Below are 18,409 nucleotides of genomic sequence, written 5' to 3'. Positions count from 1 at the left end.
GAAAGAGTGTGTTGTGCAAAAGCTGGGGCACGAGTGGGGGCTAAAATGGACACTCGGATGGCATCATGCTGTCCTTCTCTCTTGTTCACCTCAATTCTACTTCTGAAATCTGCCCCCGTTCCATATCCTACTGTTATTTCTGAAGGGCAATGGAAAAGGATGGCTGGAAAGATGTCCCTGGGCTCTGCTATTTGGCACCAACAGAGCTGCTCCTGCCCTGCCCGCTGTGCACCCATCTGCCACATTCCTCCCCAGCCTCTGCCCACAGACACATTCCTAAATACCCAGAGATCTCATTTCCCTTTGATTTCACTGCTTTTCAGCCCTGAGGGGCTGAACGTTTTGTTTTGCACAGTGCATTTCCGTGTTGATTTTTTTATCCTCTATTTGAAGCTATTGTGAAGAAGCTGGGAAAAGTAATGTGGCACTGGTGCTCCTCTGACAGCACTCGGGCTCTGGAGAGGTGTCTGAAAGCTGACAGCAGAGCATTGTGCTGCTGGCAGGAACCACCTCCTGTGCTTGGGCGTCAGCGCCTGCACCCCACCCTGCTGGGACTGGGGCAGGACAGGTTGGAGCAGAACCCCAAAGTCTGAATGCAATTCAGTGTTTGCCAGAAGGCAAGGGCTGATAAAGCCTGCTGGGCTCTCAGTGCACCTTTTTAGGCACACAGTGACAAGGAAAGTGATCAGCTCAGTGAGGAGAAGGCGGTGAGCTCACCTGGCCTCTGCTCTGTTGCCTCTGCCCTGCGTGGGCAGCTCTGCCCTGGGAAGCCCTTCTCTTAGCAGACAGAAGACTAATGCCTTCGTGAGTGCTTTCCTGTACCAGCTCCTTTCTTCTCTCCATCTGTCTCTATTTTATAGGGTCACAGCAAAGAGCAGCGCTGGGGCAGCACCCATGGGGTCCATAATGCATTTGTAGCACACGAACAGACACACATGCCTGTATTTCTGCTGAGTTTGCTGCAGGTCCTCTGGTGCTGGTGCCAAACTTTCATTTTCAGGTGTTGGAAATCATTTATTTCCCTTTATCTGTTTCTGTCTGCAAATGGTGCTTCCTCTGTAAGTCATGGACTCAAGGATACATGGATGGGCTCAGTGCTTCCTCACATGAACAGAGCTCCAAAACCACCCTCAGACCAGTGCTGCCTGATGGCTGCAGTGCTTTGCAGAGGATCGGTGTGTGTGTAAATGGTACAGTGTTCACAATCAGCACTGAATTTTGTATTTCAGCAAGCATTTCCTTCCCAATTCTTCCTTCTTTGGTGCTCCTCAGCTCCTTTTCCCACTCCTGCCTCTTGTTTTTTCCTGCCCAGCTCTTCGCCCTGCACAGCACTTTCCAGTCCCTCCTTTCTTGCTCATCCCAGTGATTAAAACAGTGAGAAACATGGTTATGAAAGCAACGATCTGTACGATATCTTCAGCGGAATGTCCACTTGCACTGTCTGCAGGATGGAAACCAGCAGTGAGGCTGCTCCTTACCCTTCTGGTGCAGTAATTGAGCAGATACTGCCCTTGGTTAATAACAAGTCCCAGTAAATCTTGAAACGAAGCAGACACAGTTCCGCTAATTAAGGTGGAAAAGAAGCTCGTCCAAATAACTTTCGTCAGAAAGCACTTCCAAAGACACTTCTGTTTGTTACATCATGTGTAGCTGTTATCCCCAGTAGGTCATACAGGATGCAAGTGGGAGAATTTCTAAAGCTCTCATTATTTTTGGTGGCAATTTTTTGTACTAGGAATCACCGCCCACCTTTACCTATTGAAAGCTGTTGAATTTCAGGAAGGTGGTAGTGCACACATGACACAGGGTTAAATTTGGGCTAAATACAGCATCATCTCCAGACCTCTGGCAAATGAGGTGGTGGAAGCAGGACACAGCAGGGGAGATCATGTCCTTCACTAATGGGAATATTCACTTGGGAAGCAGTAGGAGAAAATAACCTAGAAATAAGGTCATTGGTCTCCAGACAGCCCCATGGGAAACCCAAGTGCTGAGACTGAAGTAATTTTCCTGCTGAGTGCAACAGGCATGTGGGCACCCATCATGGGGAAACACGAGCAGCACGGGCTTTGGAAAATACTAGAAAATACTAGAAACCCCAGGAGACCATGAAGAGCCCTTAACCCTATGGGTAAATGGTCCCATGTGAACACCCAGCACATTAATTTACTGTTGCACGAAGCTGGGAAACGGTTTGGATCCTAGTTTATATGAGCGTTACCAAAGAATAAAACATTGCAACATAACTGTCAGGAACTGTATTTCTCTGTGATGCAATCCTGGAAGAAGAGGAAGTAAACACTCTGCTGGCTCTGTGCAGTTCTTCCTGTAGGGGCATTATCATCCCCAGTAAATGCAACACCAAGCCCTGAAATGATCTGCACTGCAAAGGGCTACTAAAATTCTAAGGAGCTGTTAAATTCCAGAAGAACAGAGTTGTGCTTGATTGGACAGAACGGTCAGGTTCATGGAAACTCTTCATCGTCAGCTGTATGACGGAAGAAGAGCAGGGAGTTAGAAACAGGGCATAGGGAACATGACCTCCTTCACATCACTATAGTCAAGTGACCTGAGGTTATGAAGGAAAAGGCCGTGGTGTCATGGAGCAAAGCCACAATTCCCCTGTGTCCCAAAGCTGTTCCCACCACTCCCCAGGGTTCTGCCTGAGCTCGCATCCCAACACTGGTTAGGGTATGAATGTTTCAATAAGACCTTGGTGAGTTGTGGCTTTGTTGGTTTGTAGATTTGGGTCTGTCGGTTGGTTTGGGTTTATTTGTGGTGGTGTTGTCACTGTTTTGCATTACTGAGCATATGAACCAGAATCTCAGAATATTTTACTTAATCACCTGGGGATTACAGCAGATTCCAGGCTGACCATGAACCATTAACATGCTTTTGTCTCCAACAGCGAAAACCACATGTTGGCCTATGGTAGGGTGAGGGAAACCATTACTTCCTTCTTCTCATTGTGGTCTTTCATTTGGCTTTACTGCAACTGCTGCTGGGCCTCAGGCAGGCCAAGGTCATTGAGACACAACGTGTGGGGCCAGGAGGCAGAAATGTGTGCAACAACTAACTGTGTCTTGGGAGACCCAACTGAACATTAGGAATAAAAAGACTGGTAGCAAGGTTTAGCTGTGGGTTCAGTAGTATGGTTAGGTTGAGGTTGGACTTGATGATCTTGAAGGTCTTTTCCAACCTGAGCAATTCTATGATCCTGTGATAAGGTGGTGCAGTACTGGAACAGGTCACTAAGGCCAGTTGGAGACTCTCCATCCTTAGGGATTTTCAAGGTTCAGCTACACAAAACCCCGCTGAGCACTGGTGGAAGTCCTTCTGTGGGAGGGAGGTTGGACTAAACACCCAACAGGATTCCTCTCCAGCAAACATGTCCATATTTCTATGATCTTAAATTCAGGCCAATATACACGCCCTTAGCATTAGTGTGTGAGATTTCAATGGACTTTGAACTGCTTCCAGAACTGGGCAGTTTCACACAGAAGTGCAGTAGAAAAAAGTACACTGTTTTAAAGCATTTCTTAATTCCACTCCTTCAGAATCTGAGTGTTGTTTATTCTGCAGTCTGCTGGAGATCCAACACGTTCAAATATAGCATTGCATGGGGTCCCATCAAAGCCTTCTAACATCACCAGGTGTCTCCTCAGCATGAAAACAAACTCTTTGAAGAGATTTCATGGAAGAGGAAAATAAAGTACCGCAAGCGAGTTCCTGTGTCCTGATGTGGTATCGGATGTACAGAAAACATCTGCAGTAAAACTTGTCTGCAAAAATGATGCAGGCAATAGATTTCCCTTCTGCGAACATGAAAAGCCACCTTTTCTGAGTTAATACTACTAAAACCAAGAATAATTCTACTGGGATGTTTGGATACCATCATATTTGGTATAAGCATCAAACTTAGCATGTGTAAGTAGGCATTTTTGTATGAGTGTGTATGTTGTCTTCCTATCTTTGTGCTTCTTCCTCTCTGCACTGTAACGAGGAAACTCAAGCTGAGCTTCACAGCCTGCATCTTACAGAGCTGCTTTCATCTTCACCTGGAGCAGACACCACAACCTTGATGAGGCTTTGCCCCTCAGGGCTGTGAGTGCCCTTGCTCAGAGATAAAGGCCATAACAGGATACCGCTGTCACCTGCTCTGCCCGTTGCACAACTTCTCCTCCAATCTGCAGGAAAAAAACCCGTCAACAAATCTCTTTGACTGATAATATTTGCACTCAGAGCTGCTGTTAGGACAGGTGTTCTGCAGTACTGCTATTTTTGACAGTGTAAGCTCCATGCAGATGAAAAAGGACACATGTACTCTCATAAAACACCCAGAGGAGCTGACGAGGGTGAGGGCAGGTTCATTTTCCATAAGTGCTGAAAAATCATATTATTTCACTAGTTAAAAGACTACAAAAGTGACAAAGTGTAGGCAAAGTGTCTCTATCACTGCAGCATAGCTTTCCTACTATGCACAATAAGTTTCAAATTCGATATACCACTGCATAATGAATGAAACTTTGTCAAGGCCTCTGAAAGATTTACCTGGGATTTTTCATGCCAGCTCCAATAGTCTCCCACAGTCTCCCACAGACTCTCACAGCCTCCCATAGCCTCCCACAGTCTCCCATCATCTCCCATTGTCTCCCATAGTCTTCCATAGTGTCCCACAGTCTTCCATCATCTTCTATAGTCTTCCATAGTCTCCCAAAGCCTCCTATAGTCTCCTATAGTCTCCCATAGTCTCCCATAGCCTCCCATATTCTCCCATAGTCTCCTACAGTCTTCCATAGTCTCCCATATTCTCCCATGGCCTCCCATAGTCTCCCATAGCCTCCCATAGTTTCCTGGCACAGTGCTCAGACTGAGCACCTGATTGCATCACCCTGAAAATAGGAAGAGCCTTCACCTGAAAAGCTGTTTAGCTATACATCCCTTATTAATGTCATATTAACAGACACAGCTGTTCAATATGCAAACAGCACGCATGCAACAAACATGGATGTAAACAATCAGAGCAGAGGACAGCTTTTGTTTCCCCAGCTTCTGTCAGAACTGCCTCCTCACTGAGAGCCTTAATGAATGTTAAGCTGATCATACGCCTCCACAACAACCATCTGCATGGTTTAGAGGTATCCTAACTCTATTTCCATCATGCCAGACAAGAGCTGCCCCTGTGCACACTGCCATATCAGCACATTGCAAAATAAAACAGCACACAGCGAGTCCAACGAGCTGCAGCAGCCAATGCATGGTTTGACAGTACAGTGGGGACCTCTGCCAACACAGCACTGCTGGTCTGGGAAGATCATCACACAGCTGCAGTGTGTGAATGGCTGCAGCTTAACAGTATTTGTAGGGAAGCACAGGCAGCATTCAGTGCAGTATCAGACAACATAGCAAAGCTCCTGTGCTGTGCTCTGTGTGAAATGAAGCTCACGGTAAGGCTCTTCACACCCATCCAACACATGGTTGTTTTGCTGCCACTGATAAGCGAGGCTGGACGTTGCTGTTAAGCTCAGTGGGAGATAGCTTGAGCTTTAAGTGTTTGTTGGTTTTCCTCCTGTAACTGAGATAAGCAGTGCTCTTTCAGACCTGGCTCCCTCATATCTCTCCGGTGGAATCCTGCTTGTTTCACCACAGCCACCCCAGAGGTGGAGGCGGTCCTGCAGTTGCTGGGGCTCGCTGGGTGCTCTGAGCATGCTGCTTGCACTGCACATTTTATGGAGGACTGGAATTTCTGGTGGGGTTCTGCTCGGTGAGGCAACTGCTGTGTGGGCAGCTGGGCCCTCAGCTCAGCCTGTGCACAGCTGTTAGGGGACGTGCTGGTGATGCTGCTGCTGAGTTGGAGTCACCCCTCCATCTCTGTCTCCTTCAGGCTCACTTTTTGTGCTCCTTGCAGTTTGTCACCAAGGAGAAAATGGACTTGTGATTTTCTCTTGAATGCAGATGGGCTACTTTGCATGTAACTAATATTCTTGTTACGGTCGCTGGCAATGTGAGTAATGCTTGCTGGTTTGGCCACAGATATTAATCTAATATTGCTGCAACTACACTGTAAGGAAAAGCACTGCGGGCAGCATGGGAACCGGTGGCGCAAACACAGTCACTGCTGTCTGGAATCATCCTCTCAGTCAAAGGCCCAAATTCATCACAACCCACGGGAAACACTTTTCTCCTGTGAACATTTGCACTGTCAGCTGTCAGCACAACAGTTTCATAGTATGAAATGCAGATAGATTCCTGATCAACAGCTGTGAGGTGCACATGGAGGGACTGAAGGAGGAAAGAACAGCGATCGCCGCTTTGAGAAGTAATGAAGACGTTGAATGTCAGAGTTAGAGAGTGAAGAAAATGGGCTGAGGAGATGAGGAAGGTTTAGAAAAAGGGATGGAAAGAAATGAAGTTCAAAAGCAGAACTCTGGGTATCTGCATAACCATAAGTATTCAAAATTAGGGAAGGTCTCCTTTTGCAAATGCTGCCACCCCTGTACTTTCACTTTTAAGTCTTACATGAGTACTTGTTGTTTACTTTTTGCTGCCCTTCTTTCAGTAATTATGCTACTCATAGTGCATTTCAACTGACAGATGTGGTGTATATTTAAAACTATAATCAATTACTTGTAGTAATTACTGTTTCTCTATGTGTGCCAGTGTGGTTCCAGGCTGGGGCTCAACAGCGCAATGCTCCTTACATATGTTTCATAAGGGACAGTCGCCATCCATGTGAACCCGTGTGATGGGCAGGAAGAGCTGCAAGACCACGCTGACTGAACATGCACTTCAGCACTTGGCTATGTTCGTGGATTTGGGTCTAACAAAGTCCTTAGACACTTGCTCAGCATTCAGCTATGAGCAACCATTGAAATGTAAAGCATGTGCTTCTGTGTCTTGCCAGACTGCAGCCCCCTCGCTCATAGTTTTGTTTGAACTGGAGCAATGTACCTGGCACACATGCAGTGCCTTCCATGTCAAAGTCTGAGAATATAAGCTATGACAGATGGAATACCACACTGCTCCCAAAAGGTAAGGAACCATTTTCCTGGCATGCAGGGGAAGGAGGCAGAATTTCATAATTTCATAACACAGGCAAATTTCATAATGTTCGCATGCTTAAAAAACCACATAGTCCAAATATTCCTACATGTTAAAGATTAGTTCCAGTGCTATGGAAGGCTTGCTCAGAAAGATGCTTCAAGTGACATTACCCACTGAGCCCATGAGTGCTTCAGCAGAAATGCTATCTATCTCACATTGCAGTTCACAGGCTGCCTGGGCTGCTTTCATCATCACTGCCACTGAAATGAGAGGTGTCCATGTTTAACATCACTTTATGAACAGCCACTTTCAGGAACAGGCTTAAAGGTAGCACAGTCACTGTGCACATCATTCACCTTTTCTTTGGCCAGACTCTTCTGGTCTATAACACAATCCTACCTCTCTATTTGTTGTATTTTAGAGCAGTGTGGCTTTAACGTTACAAATACCAGAAGGATTAAAAGGATAATTAAGAATAAGGAGATTATCTCCTGCCTTTCAAGGCAATAAAGATGATCTCGGAGTAAATACCAATGATACTAAACCCAGGATATTTTAGTAGAAGGAAAATTACAGATATTACTGAATTCAAATAATAAGTGATATTACTCATGTGGAAGTGTTGGAATTTCCAAACCTAAACTGGAGCCAACATGTGGAAAATGCATGAAAGAAATCTTGGCCAGTGCTATGAGGACGATACGTTGCATTTCACAGACAGAGTGGCTCAGTCACCCCTGGAAATCTCTAACATTTACATGGTAAAACAGGCCTGATGACTTCAGGATGGCAGAAAAATCAAACTTCCCTACATCTGTTCATCTCAGAGTGGAATTCGTCCTCCCAGACCCATTACTTCAAATTAGCACTGCTCTACAAAACAGCCAGGTTATTTCATAAGGTGCTGTATATGGGAGGTGTAGTTAGTGAACACATTTACAGATGTTATCAGGTGTGCAAAAAATGTTTGATGTCACCATAACCTCCTCCTGCACACTGCATGTTAGAGAAGTCTGGAACCCATGAAGATTATTTTTCACATGTAGGTTTTCACAGGTGTAGCAAGAGGAAATGCAAAAAATAACCCCAACCAACCAACCAACCAACCAACCAGGCAAGTCTTCTGAGAATTCCAGCTTTGCAGATTTAGTGAGTGATGATAAACACCACAGAACTTCATGTTTTTGCATTTTAATCCGAGTATTTCAAGATGTGCTCATCCATCGCGTCACCTCACAGGACACAGACAAAGCAACCAGGATGTACAGGCACCAGCCTTAGTAAATAGTGAGCATCTATGCCAGTCTTATTTCTGTGCTGTTTCTAGTAAAGGTGTTGGGTAACTGGTGCTAAACTCAATATGTTCAAGCACAAAGCAGTGATGCTACATTAAGACACTGGAAATTATTCTTCTTGTCAGCTTGTAGAGCACAGATATTGCATTGGCCATGCAGGAAATGTATGTAATCTCTTCTTAAATCTGTGTTTTAGGGACTATGTTGACGGTATGGATTGACTCCTTTCTAACATGCTGCATCTGTTTAGTATGAACATTAATTTTTAGCTGGTTTATTGGGAAGGGAGGTAAAAGTTCTCTATTAGTAGACAAAATCAGGTGAAATAGATATAAAGGCTGTGTTCTTCTCTGACCAAAGTCAAACTTCCTATTAATACAAAAGCCAGCAACACTAAACTTGTGATCTTGAAAGGAAATAACAGCGATGCTGCATCTGTAGAATAGGAGGAACATGCTTTGAATGCTGGAATACACTCTGCATTTTGTTTATACTTAGAATTACTGCAATATTTGCATAGTGTTCAGTTCTGTTTAATTACAGCTGTCTGTGAGGACGAGCTCAGTAGGGCAGGCACCAGGTTCAAACCAGATTCCTTCCTAGAGCCATAAAGCCAAACTCCAGCGGGGCTGATATGGACTTTCATATATGAGTGAGAAGATGGTTTCAGGCAGTCCAATAGACACAACCTTTCCTTCTCCCCTTTCTTTGGAGACACTGAATCACAGAATCACAGAATTGTAGGGGTTGGAAGGGACCTCTAGAGATCATCGAGTCCAACCCCAATGAGTGGTGAAGCCCCATCTGCCTGCTTGGCTGCTGCAGGCTCTTTAGGCCACATTGCACAAGAGCTGGGTGTCTATTGGTGCTCATGACTGGAAATATCCCATCCTGCTGCCATGTCCACACAGCCCAGATACTTTTGTTGCACCAGTGATGCAAACACCCACCATTAGGGATATGCGTGATTATCCACGTGGATAGCAATCAGAGCAGGGCCTGGCTGATGGAAGGATGGCAGGTCCTTCATTTAAGGCAGGAATGTGGCTCAGAACCTCACCTGTGAACCTCAAAGCTGCAAGAACCCAGCAGGGACAGTGGTGGCGTTGCTAGGAGCTTCCCGCTGCTGCACCAAGGGCAGGGCAGGTCTCAGGCTCAGTATGGGGATCATAAGAGAAGCTGATCCCTGCACCTCAGAGCTTTAAGGTCCTGTCTGTGCGCTGCAGGCTCCGCTCCATGCACCTGCCAGGACAGGGGAGCAGGCCGCCATAATGCCCGCATTGTGATCGCGCCCGCCCGGCAGGGGGCGCTCTACACCCGGCAGTGGGCGGAGCCGCGCGGTGGGCGTGTCTAAGCAGCTGGCCCCGCCCCCTCGGCCGGAGGCTGCGAAGCGGAGCGGCGAAGAGCGGCGTCGGCGCCATGGTGAAGATCGCCTTCAGCTCCCCCTTCGCCCAGAAGGGCGAACCCAAGAAGGAGGCGAGCGAGGCTCTGGTGGCCGACAAGGTGCTGCGGGGAGCCGGGGAGCGGCGGGGGCCGCGGGATGAGGGGAGCAAGCGGTGAGGGAGGAGGTGGAGGCCGAGTCCGCCGCCATCTTCTCGCGGCGGAGCGCTGAGGGCAGGCCGGGCCGCACGGATCCGCTGCACCGCGGTTGTGCCGCTCGGAAGGGCCCGGAGGTCACCGCGATGAGCGGCCCGGGGGGGGGTCGGCTACGAGGGGCCGTGGCTAAGGGCTGCGGGTAGAGCCAGACCGGCTGTTATGAGCACAGGGAAGGAGCGGGCTGGAGGGCAATGTGTGCGGAGAACAAGCTGCGTTGGACGGTCCTTCAGTGCCCTGCGGGATAAACTCGCCGCTGCTCTTGAAACAACTTTTTGGTGCGGGTTCTTGCGGCCTTTGGGCACGCAGGTTCACGGCGGAGTCCTGATGTTGTTCTACGCCCCCTCCTGTTCTCACGGGAGCTCCTCAGCTCACGCTGCTTTGTTGTGCCCGTCGCTGTTTTCTCAGTGTCAGCGTGTGCTGTGTTTTGCTTTCTGATCTCTTAACTCTTCCATAACTCTGCCTTCAGTGCCCAGCACTGCGTGCAGTCGGTGTGTTCGCAGTGTTGCTCAAAGGCTGACGGGCTCTAGTGCTGGGTTCTTTTTCTTGGTGGAATATTTATGCAGAGCAAACAAACTTCACGTCTAATGCTGGTTGGAGCAGGGCAGCAAAAGCCCACCAGGATACCTGCATGAAAGCCTTGGTGCTCCCTGTGCAGAATACTCATCTCTCTGTGTCAACATTGTCTTTTGACCTTTATGCAAGTGATGTCTTTCCTCTATTGCTCCCAGCTTTCTTTGCTTGTTACTGCCCGGCTTAGAATTGCAATTTTTTTTAATGCTCCTATTGTTTTAGAGCAAAAGCTGCGTAATGTACTGGAGCAAACTCTTGGTATTGTGTTCTCTTATCAGCACTGTCAGCCTTCTGAGAGTCGGACTTCCTACATTGTGTCTTAATATGATAAATAGCTTGGCTTTGTTTGAGACAAATGCAGTGCAAGTGTAGCTACTGACATGCTGACGTTACGTAAGTGCTGGGATGTCTGTAGTGCCAAAACCTGCTGCAGACTGCTGTGTTCAGCTAATGACAGGCTCCATGAGTAACTGCAGGGCTGAAAGGTGTAGGAGAAGATGGCAGAATGCAAGGAGAACAGAAAAGCAGGCGATCCTAAAACAAAGCTGGCTGTGAAAGATGGTTTTTTGAGTAGTGGCATATACATGCGGCATCGTTCTGACTTGAAATTAGGTTGTTGGGTTGTTTTCTCTTCCATGTTTTTGACAAGTGCTCAACCAGCTGATTGGAGCAGCTTAGATCTCGCTGAGCTAACGATTTTCTGCTTGGAGGATGGGAGAGTGGAATGTAGGAGTGCTGATTTTCACTACCCTGCTTGTGTAGTTGGTGCGTTTGATTTCTGTGCTGACACATCTTGCTGAGCACGGGAATGTGTGCAGCTTTGGTAATGGTACCGTGGCTTGTTCTGATCATGGGTCACTTAAATGTGCTGTACAGGAGTGCAAACAAGGTTACCAGGGTTAAGAAGGGCTGTGGAGGCTGCTGTGTTGAATCTAGGCTCTGAATGTAGAAATAGCAGGGAAGAAAAGACTTCTTGCACCACACGTGGAATCATTTTTCTGCATGTGGAAGTGAAAGAGCAGGTCTTGATAAATAAAAAGTTAAATGCTGTAGTCATGAATCATTACAGGGACATTCCTAACCTAACCTTATCACAGTGTTTGTGGGGGTTTTAAGGACCTAAAGACTGGGGTGTTTTGCATGCGAGTGCCTCCTTTGACTGTTTAGTATTTGAGAGTGCTTTTCTTCATCTCCAAAGGGCTCAGTGTGGGCTTTTTGCTTGTAAGCTTCAGATGTGAATGTTCTGCTATCAGCACCAGCTCAGTGGTTGTATCACACCCCGGATCACTGTGTTATGTAATGGTGATCAGCCTTTCCCTTGGCTGCAGTCCTGCTCTGTCAGAGCACACCAGGAAAAAACAAGGTGCTGATCTCCGGAGTAGTAGGCTGCTAGATTAAAAAGAAACAAGCAGCTTCTGTGGTACTGTGGAAGGAGGAGTATTTTGGGGCTGCAAGGTAGGACGTGCTGCAGGAGTTTATTTTTGTTGGCCATAATTTGAAGCTGTGCTAGAGCAGATGAATGGTTCTCCTTCGCGGTGAACTTGTGCATGTTATGAGTAAGTTCTGAAGCCTGAATGTCAGTCTTATGTTGGGTGTCTCTTTCCCAACTAATAGGGAGAAAAAAACCCAGCATTTCTTTTATTTTTGTAGTCCATCCCTGTGAGGAAAAAGTAACACTATCTTCTTTCATCTGATAGGGAAAGAGGAGTATAGAAAGTAGGCTTTGGGAACAGGGCTGAAAACACAGTGTATCTGAGAATGACCTTGCTCTACAAACCTTGCTTTCCTTGTACTGTGTAGCAGCTGCAGCACTGTGTCTTCTGTTAAATTTCCTGTAACTCAAATTGCCTCTTTCAAATAACCTCAGTGCCTGAACATAGGTCAGTCTGGGAAGCTTACTCTGAGCCAATATCCTCTCTTCAGTGTTGTTTGAAAACTGATCTTAATAACAGCATTTTGTGCAGGTGTTTTCTTATTATATGATGCCTGACTTCTGTTTCTTCTGCGTGCATGCTGAGGATAGTTGTTGGTCAAAGCAGTGTTTCATTTCTCCTTGCTTTAAATTATGAGTGGCTACACCTTCTCACTTCTCATCTTTCTTTGTTTAAAGGATCCAGAGGTTGCCACGCAGGGAGGTGAGAACTCGTCTGGAAGATGCCTGTTGACTCTGCTGGGTTTAGCATTCATCTTGGCAGGAGTTGTTGTTGGTGGAGCCTGCATCTACAAGTACTTCATGCCGAAGGTAATGTGGAAGTTTGTTCTCTTTAAGCATCAATAAACAAAAAACTGTACCGATAAATGGGTTATCTCTGTAATGTAAATCCTTTGCCTCAAAACTGTTGTATGCTTTAACAACTCCAGGTCTTGTGGATGTGACTGCATGGAAATGCAGACTTAAAGCAACATTCACTGTAAAACAAACCTACTCTTGCTCTTGCTTTCAGCACAAGGTGTACCGTGGTGAAATGTGTTACTTTGAGAATGAGAATCGGGATCGTGCTGTCGAACCTTATTTCCTCCCTATTGCTGAAGAAGCTGACATTCGTGAGGACGATAACATTGCCATCATTGATGTGCCCGTTCCAAAGTTCTCTGACAGTGATCCAGCTGCGATTGTTCATGACTTTGATAGGGTAAGTACATGTGAGGAAGCAAGGAATGAGCTAATCCACTGCTCCCTGGGAAGCTGGAGGAAATGGAAGTTATAGTAGCTCCAGGGTTTTAATTGTTGAGATGCTGAGGGTTGCTGTCAGTGCAAACATTTCTGTGGGCTTGGGCTTCTGACCCTTGGAATACAGTGTTGCCTTTTAACTCTCCAATAGCGGACTGACTTCTTTGTTAGAATTATATTACAAAAGTTCAGACCTAGACTGAGTGTACTGTATCATTTTGGAGGGAATGTATCTCAGTGATGTGAGGTTTTGACTATTGTTGCCCATGGCGTGTCTGGAAGTGACACTTGCAGTTCAAGAACCCTGCGTAAGCAAAGCATTACTGTAACAGCTTTGTTAGGAAAAGTAGTTATTGCCAAGTTCTTATGCTAGACATTTGTATCAAAGCATTCAGCTTGCTGTGCGTGGTCTTCAGCACATTGGAATTCCTTTTTTAGACCTTGTAGAGTTGTGTTCTAATAATCAAAAGCCACACTTAATGAGTTGAAAACTTGTCTTTTTTTCCTTCTTCCTAAAATAGCTTTTGACAGCGTATCTTGACCTGCAACTGGGTAAATGCTACGTGATTCCACTGAACACATCCATAGTTATGCCACCAAGAAATCTGATGGATCTCTTTGCAAAACTGGCGGTATGTGGGGACTTGTAGCTATCCTGACATGATCAGTGCTGCTAAGAATGCTGGATGTTAGCTCTTGAGCTAAAATCTCTTGGTAGAACAGTCCTCTTGCCATCAAAGTGCATAATCCTCCTGGCTCAGTCACTGTGCTGAAGTTAAGGCCAGCTGTCAGTGTATATTATGTTGAGCAGATTCATACATAATGCTCTTACTAATACATAGCTTTATGAAAACCGAAAGCAACTAGTAACTAAGGTCAAATTGAGCTATTATAAAGGAAATTCATGAGGCTCCAAGTGTTTGTGAAAGCCTAAACCTGAAAGTTGCTGCTGGAAAGCTCGCTTGCTCTGCAAGAGTTTTCATGAAAAGAGCAATTGTTCTTCTGTTCCACTATCACTATGGTTATGAGCTCACTGCAAGCATTTTGACTTTTCAGCGACTGAAAGTGGTGTTCCAGGAGGACTTAACTTACAGGTCCAGCTGGTAGAGCTTGCTGTTATTTCCAGATTGAATGCAATACTGAACTACTTTGTGTCCAGTGATCTAACTTAGTTCAATTCATTTTTCTTACTTTTTTTTTTAACCTATAGTTCATGCTCCTTCTTACTGTATTGGGTATATATTGCCTCAAATAAGAGAACCTTCTTAATACCTTATTTTTCTTGTTTTAACCGTGAGCTTCCTGTTGCATACAGATAACTTGAACAGATAATATTAATGTTTGCTTGTATGAAGTGAGAAATGTGTGAAACATGTGAAGGCAGTTTTAAGGTTAACTGTACTGTGTTTGAATGTAACTGCAACTGATTGACAGGGCCTTTGTTGCTTTTTAACATAGCTGGGTATGCAGCTCTTCAAGACTAGTGTATCTTTAATATTAAGAAGAAAAGCTGGATTCTAGGTCTTCAAGTCCTTCCAAAGCAAAGGATAAAATGTAGTGATGTTTGTCCTCTTCAGGTGTTGCACTCAGAGCACTTTGTCTTTTTAGACTGGTTCCTACTTGCCTCAGACTTACCTGGTGCGTGAAGAAATGGTGGTTACAGAGGAGATAGATAATGTATCTGATCTGGGGATCTTCATTTACCAGCTCTGTGTTGGAAAAGAGACCTTCAAACTGCAGCGCAGAGACCAGATCATGAGTAAGTTTCCTTCAGTAAGAAATAAAACCAAAACTGTTATCAGAGTAGGGAAAGAGTAAATACCTCTGAATTTAGTGCTTTTATACCTGTAAATCTGTTGGTGATTGCCTTTTGAGCTGAGATTACTGATGGAACTGCTGTGTGTTTTTTCTCTACTTTCAAGCATTACTGCAAGTTTCACTCAGAGTTAAGAGAAGATTTCAGTTACAGAGTTGATCTATGGCTGAAACAGATTTAAATGTAATCTGTTCAGTTCTTCTGATTGGAGCCATGGGTTAGTTTGGTGCCAGAGTTCATGTGGTCCATCAGATGGATGTGATTCACTGTAGCTGTAACTTGCTCTTTCGCTCTCCTTTCTGGGTCACGGGAGCACAAGATGACAGCATTATCATTTTGTTAACTTGCTCTGAAAAAATTGAACATCTGAATCTGGACATCCCAGGCTTCCTCTCTGAAAGAGGAGGGCAACTTCTTAGGAGTTCACAAGTTCTATTTCTGCCTTGCCATGGCTCCTTTATGCCACCCCTTTCCCTTCTGTGGGTAGGACTGAGTTTGGTTTGACACATTGGAAGAAGGTCTGAAGTACATAAACATGATTCTGTGTTCACTTGAAGCATTTTGTTGTCTGTTGCCCTCACCAAATGCAGAGCAAACTAATCCTTTGTCTGTAGCTGCCTTTCAGAATGCGAGTGATGGGTCTGTCAGAACTCTCTGCTCTAGTTTTCCTGCCAAATTGTTGGACAAGATTTTCCTCTCCCCAGTTACAGCCTGCAGTGTCAGGAGCCACATCTGCCCCATTCTAGAGACTTCTGTCTTTTTTACAACAGATGGAAGGCTCTGTATGTGGAAACATAAAACAGTGGTACTGTGTAGCAAAAGGAGATGAAGAAACAATAAATATTGCCTTTAAGGGAGGGAGAGGCACGTGTTTCTTAGCTGTTACCAGCATGCTTTTGTGAGTAAGTCTAAACTGGCTGCTGCTGTGACTGTAGTCTGCTGACAGTACAATGATGAGCATTTATGGTATTTTCTTAAAATCTCCTTGCTGTAACATGTTTCAGTTCATGCTGCTGACAGCTTCACTGCACAGTAATAACTTCTGTAGAGTACTTCCAGAAAAGGATTTTAGCAAATAAATGATGCTGCTTGGGATGATTTCTTTCCTGTAATTGCCCTTGTTTGCCCTTGGTGGGAAGAGAAAAATCAGTCAGATGAAAGCTGGTGGTGGGAAGAAAACACTTCTTGTCTTCCAGATAAGATGTTTGCACACCTTCTGGCATGTACAAAACCATCTTGCGTAATTAGACTACAGAGGATGAACTCCTGTAACCTCTGCAAGGAAGTCTGTTCACTTAGCTGATGCTGCTTTTGCCCTCAGATTATTGTAGAACTTGATTGGTTTGCTTGGTTGGACTGTCCGGAGGTTCTGAGGCAGTTCCTAGAACTGTGAGTGAAGGCATGAGAGTCTGGACAGATCATCTGCTGGTGTGTGTGTCTGGTTAGATAGCCACTGGAAACTTCCTGATGCTTGTACAAGCTGGGATGGAGATGAATTGAAGGATGAGCTCACAGTCCAGCCTTTAGGGGTTCATAAAATAAAGCAGCACCCTTCTGTGCTTAGTTTTAGAGAGAATACTTGTAGAATTATAGACAGCTCTGACCGATTCTGTGCTTATTAATCAATCTGTAAAGCTTTCTTTTATTCTTGTATCCTGGAATTAGCCTGGCTTTGGTTGTGAGGCTACTGCATTCTGATCTCCTATTAAAGACCCACAGCTGATAGAAGTAAACTGTTATCAGTTCTGGTGCTGACATGTTCCAGAATAGAGAAAATCACTCCAGTAATGTCAGGAAGAGACTCCATAAGATCAGCTGTGTGCAGATTTACATCTCTCTTCTCACGTAAATGCTGTGCTGTGGAATTAAACTTTCTGTTGATGTGCGCAGTGAGTGGAGCAATGCTGATAACAAGCTCTGATTTGTTTTAACTTTTTTCCCATTTTCCTGCCTTTTTTCCCCAGCTCTCTCCCTGTAGTTCCAGCCTGCTTTGCCTTTCTTTTCCTTTGTGATTAGGAAGGGCTAAAAGATAAAGAATCAGTTTAATGTTCTCTTCTGTCACTGAAATGTTTGCTGGACAGTAGGAAAAACTGGCAATATCTTTGCTTGCTTTATTCCATGTTTGTGTGTGGCCGTTTCTTAAGTTGTCACTGTTCTGTAAATGGGAAAGGTTTTGTGCTGAGGTATCCAGCTCAAATGGCAAGGCACGATTTCATGCATGTGGAATCAATAGGCACAGAGTGGATGTAACTCATTGCTGTTCAGAATTATTTGAAAAGTCTGTAAATACTTGCTGCAAAGTTCCTGATCTCTTGCTGTACTCAGGCTCTCATCTTCTCTCCTCCCCAGGTCTGCAGAAACGTTCAGTGGAGAACTGCCATTCAATCAGACACTTTGAAAACTCTTTCGTTGTCGAAACAAAGATCTGTCAGCAGTGAGAGGTGTTGGATGGGTGGTGACCAGTTCACACCTTCACTGAGAAGTCTGAGCTTTAGGTGTCGACTTCTTAAATTAAAATGTGCAGTGATAATCAAAAGCCTTATGCATTTTCTGTGTATTGCTTGTATTTCAAAAAAGACAGTCACCATTTCAGCTTTCTTTGATCCTTGGTATATCTTTTTTTAGTTGTCTCACGTAGAACTTAAGTTTGAGTAAGTTTTTTTTTCTATAAGGGTGATATCAGTTTATCCATTGAATGCGTGTGATCTACAGTAACCTGGGAATGGCAGAGAGGAAACCATATATACCCAACAATGTTAACCAGGAACCAGTTCTGTTCACCTTAACTTTCACAGAATGATTGATGTATTAATAATCTGTGGTTTGCACATCTCGTGTAGCTCTGTAGGAGAATTCTGCACTTGGTCTTCTGGCTAAAAACCTGATGTGTATCATTAAAGGTTTCTTTTAACATCCATGTGTGAAGCATGTAAAATCCAACCTCAGTGATCACAAGACCTCTAACACTACCCTCTTTCTTTTTGTGCAATTACTGTATTGAATTCGTATGTATATTTGGAACCCTTCCCCGAGCTTATGTTTAATTCTTCTACCCTTTGTTTTTGTTTTGGTATTTAGTTGTTTAGATTCAGATGGATTTGCTCTTAAAGCTCGTCAGTATTTTGGTTATGAATTGGTTTATCCCGTAACTTCCTGTTTCAAGGCTCTGTTCTGGTAATAGCTCACTTGTGAATGTGACTGTAGTTGTAAACTTTAAACTACTCTGGCTTATACAGACTTTTTAGATCACCTTTTTATGAGCAAGTAGCATTACTACTGCAGTCAGCGCGTTGTTCTTGGTTTGAAGCTGTCAGATGAAGGTAGCTAAGTTAGCATCCTGCAGCTGATGAGAGTTTTATTAAGGGACTTTATATTGGCGTAAATTCTGCGACCCTATAATAAATGTTTCTCTAAAAA

General features: G+C 44.8%; 1 protein-coding gene across 2 annotated transcripts; it reads left to right on the top strand.

Moving 5' to 3' along the window:
• Nucleotides 1-9,713: 9,713 nt before the first annotated feature.
• Nucleotides 9,714-18,409, top strand: ITM2A (integral membrane protein 2A). 2 transcript variants are annotated; one of them, XR_014945094.1, is made up of 6 exons: nucleotides 9,714-9,842; nucleotides 12,616-12,747; nucleotides 12,950-13,138; nucleotides 13,698-13,808; nucleotides 14,754-14,935; nucleotides 17,342-18,409. XR_014945094.1 is itself a non-coding variant. In XM_015860153.3 (6 exons), the coding sequence occupies exons 1-6, from the start codon at nucleotides 9,759-9,761 to the stop codon at nucleotides 17,428-17,430; spliced, it is 756 nt and encodes a 251-aa protein (XP_015715639.1). In that variant the 5' UTR covers nucleotides 9,714-9,758; the 3' UTR covers nucleotides 17,431-18,409. The 2 variants fall into 2 exon arrangements, 1 of the variants encoding a protein (XP_015715639.1); XM_015860153.3 differs by having other exon boundaries at nucleotides 14,785-14,935.

This window comes from Coturnix japonica, chromosome 4 (genome assembly GCF_054131305.1).
Source record: "Coturnix japonica strain WE chromosome 4, WE-NBRP24, whole genome shotgun sequence".
Lineage (NCBI taxonomy): Eukaryota > Metazoa > Chordata > Aves > Galliformes > Phasianidae > Coturnix > Coturnix japonica.
Note: the sequence above shows the minus strand (reverse complement) of the source record. Positions and strands in the feature narration are given on the sequence as shown.